Genomic DNA, 11,422 nt, shown 5'->3' with positions numbered 1-11,422 from the left:
CATCATCAGGTACAGAAGAGCTAAATTTACGAGAGAGGGGAAACATAACCCCAGATGTATATACAGACACCCAAGTAGGGGGGAACTAACACAGATACAACAGGGGACACAGAGAGAGAAGCATACCAAACAAACAGGGTTTAGCAAAATTTGGAAACCATATCAATGAAATAGCGTTATCAACCAGACTATGCGTTAATTGTGTTTTGACCGACTGTCTGTGTTGCTTTATATGGTTTACAAATTTTGCTAAACCCTGTTTGTCTGGTATGCTTCTCTCTGTGTGTCCCCTGTTGTATCTGTGTTAGTTCGCCCCTACTTGGGTGTCTGTATATACATCTGGGGTTATGTGTTTCCTTTCTCTCGTAAATTTAGCTCTTCTGTACCTGATGATGGCTGCTTGTGTTGCAACCGAAACGTCGTACGCCATTATGTGATTTTATTATTTCTTATTTATACGTGACTTTACCCGAAACAAACCAAAGAGTAATTCCTGCAGTCACGAAAGCTTCGAATCAAGAAAACCACGTCGAGCATTTGCGCGCCAAGGGAATTTCAGTGGAACGCAACATTACAACACACGTGCACGCTGTGGAATGCGTCACTTAAAACGTCGTCGAGATCGGTTTGAAAGCCTGTTGATGTGCGCTGTGAAGAAGGGCCCTGGCCTGAAACGTCACCTGTTTTTTATACATTTAATTCTAAGGGCAGTGTTATTGACGAATGCGATGTTTGTTGTTCTTGTGCACCGCTGCCCCAGTGGCAGTCACCAAAAAAAGTTTAAACATTGGTGCCTCTACAATATAGTAATCAAATCGTGCAACTGCTCGCAAACTGGCTTCCACACAAGCCACGCAGTTGCATGCAACCAAGTTGCGCTCATGATCCGCTCCAGCGTGGGACCTGCGTAACGATGGCAGATCAAGTAAAAACTAAAATTTGCTGCCGATTTAACAAAAAAATTCTTAATTTTTAACGATTCAATGCAAGTTTGACGTCACGTATTGTTTTTTTTTATATACTGTAGATGGTTCTTCTCCATGGTAAGTGCATGTGGTTTAATGCAAGTAACAGTTACTTGAAAAGTCGAAAGTGTGTTTCTCTTTGTTAATGCAAGAGCGGTGCAAATAAAGGTATAATTACCTGTCATTGTTTCTTGTTTGTTGTGGCGTGCAATGGGTACGTGCATCTCATTGTGTCGAGGGCATATCAAGTCAACACATTTCTCTAAAGTATGTTCATTTATGGCCTAATGATATTTGCCAGTGTGAACAAATTAGTCTTAAACTTTTTTTCATTGAGATTTCTCTCTCGTTTGTGGTTGTTAAACGTGTTTTGGTACGCAATGTTTTTTTGTTGTAAATGGAAAAAAAATACTCTTTGGTTTTTTCGGTAAAGTCACGTCGAAATAAGAAATAATAAAATTAGATATTTCTACGTGACTTTACCGAAAAAAACAGAGTAATTCCCGCAGTCACGAAAGCGCCAAATAAAGTTTGGAAAAATACTTTAACGAAAAAAAATCTGCATTTTATTTTCATTTGTCTTAAATATTTAATTTCACGAATACATCATAAAGGCAACCAAGCAAACGAAATACTCTTTACCGAAAGGTTTATTTTACAAACTTATTTTTCACATCTATCGATAGCAAACTGTTCTCCTGGAATTATTCCATACTTTTATTATTCTTATAAAATTCTGCCCGAAAGCTGCAATTTTAAGTTTGTCAAAATGTATGATTATAGATTGTACGATGATCATTTTTTATTCATATAACATCGCCTCGCGTACACTCTTACCCTTGTACAGACACAGGCAGTAGAAAATTACTCGTTCGTTGGAAACAAAATAAACTGCATCTGCAGCTGGTCCAAGGATCGATCCATCGGTCTGCTCCACCTTCTAAAAGCAGAACCATTGCACTCTTCAGAGTTTGTGGTTTAAACTACGTCTCAACCCTATTACACAATGCACATTGCTCCATACCATGCCCCTCATTTGCTGCAGAATGCCTTCAAGGTTATCCTTTTCAGGAATTAAAGTCTGTAAAATTTCCAAGGTTTTCGTCGTTAAAACCGCAATCGGAAATGTTGCAAACATTAAATTCTGCACTCAAATCCAGCCCAGCAAGATATGACACGGCAAAGATTGACAATTGTAGTCCGGTGGGCCAGACCAAATATCTAACTTGTTTGTTTACCACTTGCGATGGCAACACATTAGGTTTACTAAAATTAAAATCACTAATACAGGGGAATGGTGCAGTAACCTTGCTTAAGAAAAAATGTTCTTACATAATCTACTTCTATTAACCATACACAGAAACTGGTATTGCTAAATGTTCCACCACCCGTTGGAAGGCATTCTGCTCCGGCTTTTGAGAATAACACAACTTTTAAATTTAAATGTACATGTCTTTGAAGAATGTTGGAGAGTATCCTTTTAACTCTGATAAAAATCAAAGAGGGTGCTGCATAAATTAATTTATTGGAATATTCTGAAGCAGTGACCACGAGGTTGAAATATTCCAACATACTTTAATAACTTTTGAAAACTTAACTCCTGACCCCAGTTTCCAGTGCCACTAACCAATTACAATGTTCAAATTATCAATCAACGGATTCGCATTATTATTAATAAAGTTAAATTCGAAGTGGTAGCAACACGTTATCAACAAACACGTTTTGAAATGCTATCAATATATACATTATCCATATATGATATGATGCCACGGTCCAATGTATGTTGAGCTTTTTGCACCGTACGGAGCCAAATGTTCTAATCGGTGTGAATGGTAAAAAGAATGTCATTGTTATACAAATGTAAAGCCTCATTTAAGTGTTAATGATCATAGGTTGAGGTTAGTGCCTGAAAATATGTAACTGTTATGCATAATTAAGGTCCCATTCTCAACAGTTTTTACCCAAAGTCTTATGTAATTAAGACAATGAAATGGAAGAAAATTCTAAATTAGTCTACTTGTTATTGTTTCCATTTTTTCAGTTGCGAATGCTAATTTAAGTGCATTATAAAAAAAAGCAACATTTTAACCAAGGACCTTATAACTACAAGGACAATACAAAACATCAAACCGTTTTTAGAATTAGCTGTACAATTCCAACATCTGGCAACTAAAAATCAAATCAAATGTTTATTACAGTTTGTGGTATTTGATTACAGACGTTTGGTTCTGCGCATATGGGGGGGGGAGTATGCAACGCTCTTCATATGCAAAGAATCGAGTGATGAGCTTTTGTTAGTAAAGCAGCGCACAGTCATGGCAATGGCAGTGAGCTATGCAGTTGTCAGACAAAGAAAACCGTAAAATTGGCATTCGCACAAAGTTGTTTGGCAGGGCCACATTGCAAAGGGACCTTTAATTTGACAAAAAAAAAACCGTAACCGTTCTTACAAATAATAAAACAGGCCTATTTGCTCCTTATCCATGAAAATAGTGTTCATATGATAGTAGTGCTTTTTTCTTTTCAAATCTAAGACTGGGGAATTAAATCTAGATAATCTTACCAGATCAGCTATGTTCAAGGAACGCGTGGATGTTAATGGTCAACCGAAGACTGAGAAACTGTGAACTGGATTCTGCTCTCAAAATTCCTCACGTGATCTTGCTGTTGTTCAACTCGCCGTGAGTACTCACAAACTAAAACGTGAGACGCGTCCGCTTGCCAAAAGTCAACCATAGCAATGAAAGCAGAAATGCAAGCCACCCAGTTTCAAACTGCAGCTTTTTTTTATCCCTCGCTTCACGCGGTAGTGGAAGATGCGTTCTAACAACAAAAAAAGCGAAACCCGCACGAGACAGCAGCTGCCTCCTGCAAAGTAGCGCGCGACCACGGTACACAGACACACGTGGTCGTCCCACGTCTGGCCGCATACGAGTGAAGGATTCGAACAGCATTAGAGCCAACTACGGGGAGAAAGAAGTTGACCGCACATACGCGCAATCACACACTCCGAAACCTGCGCGTCGCGCGAGGGAAACCTGTAACAATTTACGTGCATTTGATGCAAATCATACCAAACATGCGCAACAGCTCATTTATTACCGCAATTAAATCAATGCACAAAAAAAAGGCACTTGAAGTTGGCCTGAAAACCCCGTGGTTAATTAAACAGTATCTGATATTGCTGCAAATGAGTTTGTAAACTTCACAAACACGAGTGAGTGGAAGGATAAAGCCGCGCTCAGGTTGTAAGCCTCGGAAGCAGCTGGGACTGCCCAAGGTTTTGTATTCAAGCCCTCTGCTTCATCCACAAGATGTTTTTGGCCAGCTGTGAAGTAGTAACAATATCATTAAGGATCAATTTGGATAATATAACAATGGAAATTCTCCACCGGTTTCCAGTTTGCCTGCAATTACACCCAATTCTGCTGAAATTATACCCAATGCAGCCAACGGGATTGTGTCAAAAAAAGAAACGTGTAATTTTCTTGTGGAGAGAAAAATGTGGAGGCGAATTGTGTATTTATATATTTTTTTCTCAAGAGTTACATGAGCATCCAAGATCCGCCAAGTGTCTTGCAGTTAGGCTTAACCACCTACATGGGTTATTATACTTCAGCTTCACACTGTGCTACAAAATGTATATTTCTACAAGTTAAACCATGTATTTTTTAAAAATACAAGTCGATTTGGGGTAGCAAATGAGAAAGCAAATATCTAAATTGCAAATGCAATTTCACAAGTTCAGTTTTAAAACAGGTCCTGTGTATGAAAGTAAAATAACTAAGTGCTGAATATCTATTACATTTTTTAATGTCATTGAACAACTGCACACTCAACAAATTGAAAATCAACAAAACATTTCTGAAAATGCAATAACACGGCTTGTACTGCCTTCGGGTACACGTGCAGTCACATTTCTGTTTATGAACACAAACACATTTTTCATTTATTATTTAGCACGTATGTTTTTTTCGCAGCTGCTCGTGATCCCAAGTACGATTTTCCGTGTTGGGCTGTATGCTGGGGGCGTTTCTCTCCCCTTCAGCTTTCAAAATTCACCACTGCGGGCAAATGCGGGCATTAAATTCGGGGCATTGAATTCGACATGCAGTCCGAACATGAAAAAAATAATACTTGGGTTGTCTAAGAAGAATGTCACTGGATGGCCTATCTGCACAATAGAATAATATGACGATTGCTGTCACACAAAAGTTTCCCTTCAAACTTCATATACAACAGGCATTTAATTTCAAAATAATGAAAAAGATTTCCCACTAGCATAGGGTAGCACCACATACTTTCCATCTATTTGTCACAAATACACAGATTGTTAGTGTGCAGAATGTGCAGAATGAGCGATGGGAATTCTCTTTGGCATAACTTCACATTTCATCCAGCTCTGGACAGCTGACTGAGATTCCCAGACCCAGCTTGTTGGGCCACACACGTGTAGCAACAGAAAATCGTGTACATCGTACACCGAGGATACAGATTTTAGTTTGTTTTTAGTGTTCATTAGAGCCCTTCAATTGCTTTTTCATGCCAATCCTGGCAGAAAGACCTACTATACTGGAGGGACCACGAGATGTACTTTGGCCTACTCTTCCACGATAGCCAGCCACACTTTTGCTCAACTCTGAACCCATTTATACTCCGTGTGGACCAGAGCGATTAAAATCGAACCATTAATCTCTAGATTACAAGTCTAGTGTGCTAACCATACCTCCATGGCAGCATTATTGTTGTCTTTTGTTTTTTTTATAATGAATCAGTCGAGTATACTATCAGCATAACATCAACATTTAATTTTAACATTTTACCATTTCAAGTCGTAGATATTTGCCGCAGTGCCGGGAAAAAGTTATGTTTTTTTAAACGAAAGTTTGATAAACGTATGTCTCTTTAGTTAAACCAAGAGAAAATGACTTACAAACTATGTGATACTATACTGAACATCCAAACCCAGCGATCACAAAGGACTTGCACAACACTTAATGATAAACCTACTGCAGTGTTGAAAGAGAATCAGAACTATTCAGTTGTATTTTTTTGGGATGTGCACGACGTGTAAGTCCATTTCATAGATTAAAAAAAAACTTAGAAATAACGCACGCCACAAACTTAAGAGTTGTCCAAAACAGCTTTTGGCCAGCTTACAACTGCCGAAATAATTTTATACACATTCAGCCACAAGAATATATTTTCCTTTTATCTGACCACCAAAAAATATAGATTTACAGGCGCCCAGTCTTTCCAAGTTTGATTTGCAACACTCCTTCACTTTCCATTCGTGTTCCTTAGTTGCCAGCGAGCTATTTTGTGGGAAACATGGAAGCAACGTTCATTTTCCTGTTGGTCCATAACTATGCTGGACATTTGTTCTGGAGAAATCTCAAGGCGGTCCAACAGGTGGGCTCCTTAGGTTTTCCTCATCCGACGCTGAACGCATTGCACGCCAGAGGCAACTTCAGCCGATTACCCCAAGCCATTTGATATGCTCAAATTAATTTTTTATGGCCATTTGATTTTCATGCCGGCTCACATAGAGCCAGTCAAAATACAGCAACAGGCTTCAACTCAGCCTTCACAATGAGGATTTTTTTTTTGATTTTGTGACAGAAAAATGAAAATAATTTTAAAAGACCAAAGTTTACAAAATGTAATTACAGAATGAATATACTTTAGAATTTGTTTTAAATAAAGTGTCATTAGATTACATGGAGTTTATACACTTGTACACATGCGTGTATATCTTTGTGTAAAAAAAATTCTCCCCTCAAGCTTTACAGTTTGGTGGAATGAAATTATATCAGCAAGCACCGATAAAGCATACAGTACGACAGGTGGTATTGGCATATAAGTATTGGCCAACTTTGTCTTCCCACTGCAGATGTGAAATACCACATCCCACGAGGTACTATTTTTTTAATATATAAACATAGCCCAAGGCAGAGGGCCTGGCCAGGTTTAAATATCAGTTACCACTGGTATGACATTTAGGTTAACGGGTCCACGATGATATTGCTCCCCACATGCACTCACACACTATAAACAAAGATCGCATGTATAGCCTTAATAGACTGTTGGGGCAAGAGGTGTTATCGTGAGCACCTATGAAGGTTGGCATGGTACATGAGGGGGTGGTTGGCCAGCACCACGCCCGACCGACTTTGTCTCCCCAGTGGTGATGTTTACACACCACACCACACCAGGTACTCATTTGAGGCCGAGTCGACCTAGGGAAGGCCCATAACTGGTTCAGATAATTGTCACTGGTGTTGGCTGCGAGCGGGAATGTAACTCGAGTCACCAGGTTCATAGTGCAGCACGCTAACCGCTACGCTACCGCTCCCCGCTATATATACACACACACATACGCATATATATACACATGTGGCCAGATAATGCTGTAAAAGAATGCCTGCCTCACAATTGGAAACGTCGTGAATTTTAATTATAGACAGGGAGTCCATAACTCAGCCCGTCATTCTTCCAGGTGTGTTAAAATAGGTACTTGCCCTACTGGGTGATCGATAGTGGTTGTCTTACTGGAAGAACCTGCAATGCCACCGAGTATGGAATTTTCATACTTGGTGGCATGCAGATACGAGCGCCACCAAGTGCTGTTAAGCGAGCACCTACGAAGGCTGGCACGGTGCACCAAGTGGGCCGCGTGGCCACGCGCCACGCAGTATTTACAAAAAACCCCGCGTCGCCTTTAACAGACTGTTGGGGCAAGTGCTGTTAACGAGCACCCATGAAGGCTGGCATGAGATGGGTGGTGGACGAGGGTGTGGCCAACACCACGCGGAGCTGGACGGCCAAGTGCCGAAGGGTCTCCCTCCTCCTCCTCCTCGGCGGGGTGGGGGAGGCGAGGCGACTGGCAGAGCCCGCCGCCCGCTATTTCAGCAGCGACGTGTCGTCGGTGAGCTCGTCGCCGGCCCTGCGCCGGCAGCGGCCGCACTGGCCCTGCAGCGTGAGGAGGCACACGGGCAGCATGAAGAGGGCGCAGATGGCGGCCATGACGTACGCGACGGTGAGCAGCGCCGTCTCGTCGGGCCGTGCCGCGCTGTACGCGCACTCCGCCATGTTCACGTCGGGCAGGACGAAGGGGCCCGACACGCTGGGGGAGTCCCCGGGGCCTCGCACTGCAAGTGGGGGAGGGAGGGAGGGGAGGGGGGAGAGAACCCGGCACGCACGCGCGCGCGTGCGAACGAGCGACACCCAAAAAAAAACATTAAGATCGATTGTAATTTATAATCGAGCCGTTAGTTAGACTTCCTGGATTTTATGCCGACTTTCCTCGCTTGGAGCTTGTCTGTAAGAGCTGCTTTGGTTTCAAACAAAATGTCGTATCGCTCATGCAGTGGGTTCTTCACCTTTGCTGCAGCCTGGTTCTCACTCGTTACACTTTAGTTATAGATACATAGGTTCGATGAACCAAAGTAGTTGTACTTAGGTGCCCGCGCTAAATTTGTGTTTTCGATTATTTACCTTATAAATAAATCTGGCATTGTCTCGCACCCCCAGAAAAGGCATCTCGAACCCACAGGGGGTGCATGGACCCCAGGTTAAGAACCACTGCGTTTATCGATACGGTTGGTGATGAGAATTGTTCTTAAACTCACCCGTGAGCTGATGCAAGTGATAATTGGCGCGTTGTTAAGCGCTTGTGCGTGCGACATTTCGTTTGGCTGTGTCGAGTGTTGGGAGGGTTTTATGACACAGATTTGGCCAGATCATTTATGCGAACCGACTCAAAAACAATTCTGGATTACACAAGCGCCATTCATGCAAACTGCATCTCAAAACGCTGTACAATTTGTACCACGCGGAGTGTGTTGCACGGACGAGCGTCAAACAACAGACAAGCAGGGAGGCGGCCAGAACCAGCACCAACAATTGCCTGGGCTCTGTGGCCATAAATTCAGATGATTGGCCAACTCCATTAAATGAGCATTATACATGTCATTTTGCCCCGGCACCGTACAGTTGAACGTTTTTAACCCTTTCCCATTCGGATGATGTACGTACATCAGTTTTTCTTCCGGTTCCGTTCCGATGACGCACGTGTACATCATCAAAACAAAACTAGAAGAAAAATTAAAATTAAATAAATGTATCCGTACCGAGGCTCCCCCAAGGCCATGCGGGCAGAGCGTGTGGCACAGTTTGGCACCAGCTATCAGAGTGTGGGCGTGTCGCTACAGTTCTCTGCGGTGACCACAATGTCTTTAAAAACAGTGGCGCTGCGCCTATATAAAAGAAAAATTAAAGCCAAGCCCTCTTGCGCGTAAAAAAGATTCAGGGGTGTGAACGGGACCTACCCTGCAACTTGCAGACGTCTCGGAAGGGGGAAGTTTAAATGCACAGCCCGTTTTGTCAATGCACCGCTATTCTAGGGCCTCCACATAATGTACAGGTCATGGGGATTATGTGACCACCACTGCTGGTCAGTTCGGGATGGTCAAAAGGCGGGAACCATAGACGTGCGAGCACAGTACGGTATAACAATGGCATTTGCTGCACCGCTGTCTGTTGACGTATTCTACCAGCGGGCTATGCAATGTGGCCGCCCACCGAAGCGATATCGGAACTCAACCCTGCTTAGCTTGAGGTGTATGTATGTACGCTGAACTTCTTTCGCACCCTACTTAGCCAACCATGCAAATCGGGAGGTGCGGGCGGAAGGACAACATCGGGACGAATTTGGGCGACAGGCGTAACGGTAAGTACGTGCGTGCGTGCGCGCGTGTAGGTTCTCGCACACGGGTGCGACAACGCACCTGAGCAGCGGCTGACGGCGAAGCCGACGCGCTTGTGAGCGCGGTCGAACACGACGTAGAACCCCTCCATGACGACGGCGCCGATCACCGTGCCCGTGCTCGACTGCGAGATGGCGAACTTGTAGCAGTCGTCGAGCATCGACGCCACGTCCTCCACCGCGCGCAGATATTGCTGTGGGCCGACGCGCACGAGGGCGACAACATTCAGAGGGCACGCCGCCGTGCGTTTGCGTGCCATGGATTGTGGCGTGCGGCAGTGCAGGGGTTAGCGCGCGCCGCGCTACGGAACCGGTGACCCGAGTTCGAGTCTCGCTCGTGGTCTACACCGGTGATGATTATCTTAACTCGTGCCTTGGTCGACTTGGCCTCAAATGAGTACCTGGAGTGATGTTCAGATATCGCCACAAGGGAAACAAGGGCGGTCGGGCGTGGTGGCGGGCAATGACCCCCCCTTGTGTGGCCACCTCTATTAGGTGCTCGCTAGCAGCACTTGGCCCAACAGTCTGTTAAAACAGTACGTCGCGCAACGGGGGTATCGTTGTGCGATGTACTGTTTCACGACAATGAGCGGAGCGCCGGGCGGCCAAAACGTAGCAAGTTGGTACACAGTGGAGAGCATGGGTGGTGCGTCTGTCAGTCATCTCAGTCAAGTCACAGCATCTGAGTCATTGCTTGTGTACTACACACACAGTATGCGGGTCTGTCCCATGATCTCCTGCCTTCCACACTGCAGGTGATAGCCTCCGATTGTACCTAGCCTGGCACAAGCGCTGTGGTGACATCACTACCACCTGGTGGCAAATGGTGGCTGTTGTTGTTGTAGAGTGTGTGTAGTCCACAACAATGACCTTACCAGCTAGCCTTCAACGCTGGCCTTAGAGAGCAACCACCCTTGTGTGTGTGCAGGGGGAACGACGGCATAGTGGTCAGTGCACTGCGTGATGAACCTGGCGACCCGATTTTGATTCCTGGTCGTGGAAAACATCAACTCAACCTTAAATCGGTAACTAGTGCAGTGTATAAACCATGAGCCTGGTATACAGGAGGTCATTGGTTCGATCCCGACTGACACCTGTGTATTTGGAATTTGCATGTTCTAGCGGTAAATGTATATTTGGAATTTGCATGTTCTAGCGGTAATTGCGTGCATTTTTCTCTGGCTCCTCCGGTTTTTCCTTCCTACATTTAGAAAAATGTGGCCGCTATTAATCTCCACGTGATAAGCCACTTCGTTGAGCTATCATTTGTGGCCAGGTCGCTTCTGAAAAAGAGCTATATAGCTCGGTGTGGCCTTACCTGGTAAAATAAAAATAGTTTAGTTTCATAGTTTTAGTTTATCTCGTGTACTGTACCAGCCTTCATAGGTGCCAACTAAGAGTGTTACACGAGGGGACTCTGTCTTACACACACACACAGTATGCATCTCACAGTAGTTGGCCGATTGTACTGGCAAGTTCCAACGTAAGCTGTCAGGTCAAATCTAAAACATCGTGGCTAGTGGCTAAAGGGGACTCGAGCATTGAGGCGAGTGGCTGGCAACTCGACAGAAATGCAATTATTAATAGACTAGGAGATGTAAACAATAATCATCCTCAAGGTGTTCAAGGCCAAACATGGGGAGAAAATGTTTACACAGTATCTATAAGAGACAACCTGGTGGTGATGTGG

The 11,422-nt window shown here is 43.9% G+C and overlaps 1 protein-coding gene across 3 annotated transcripts in view; it reads right to left on the bottom strand.

Annotated features, from left to right (window-relative positions):
• Positions 1-1,508: 1,508 nt before the first annotated feature.
• LOC116948102 (beta-secretase 1-like) overlaps positions 1,509-11,422 on the bottom strand; it is a 29,754-nt gene continuing 19,840 nt past the window's right edge. For all 3 annotated transcript variants that reach the window (XM_032964448.2, XM_032964449.2, XM_032964451.2), the window contains exons 9-10: positions 9,755-9,926; positions 1,509-8,116 (exon numbers count right to left, since the gene is read on the bottom strand). In XM_032964448.2, the coding sequence (XP_032820339.1) occupies positions 7,869-8,116; positions 9,755-9,926 (420 nt within the window). In that variant the 3' untranslated portion in view covers positions 1,509-7,868. The remainder of the gene's footprint in view (positions 8,117-9,754; positions 9,927-11,422) is intronic.

The sequence above is a fragment of the Petromyzon marinus genome, chromosome 32 (genome assembly GCF_048934315.1).
Source record: "Petromyzon marinus isolate PM22_M1 ecotype Great Lakes invasive population chromosome 32, UKy_Petmar_22M1.pri1.0, whole genome shotgun sequence".
NCBI lineage: Eukaryota > Metazoa > Chordata > Hyperoartia > Petromyzontiformes > Petromyzontidae > Petromyzon > Petromyzon marinus.
The sequence above is the reverse complement of the archived record's forward strand: the minus strand, read 5'-3'. Positions and strand labels throughout refer to the sequence as shown.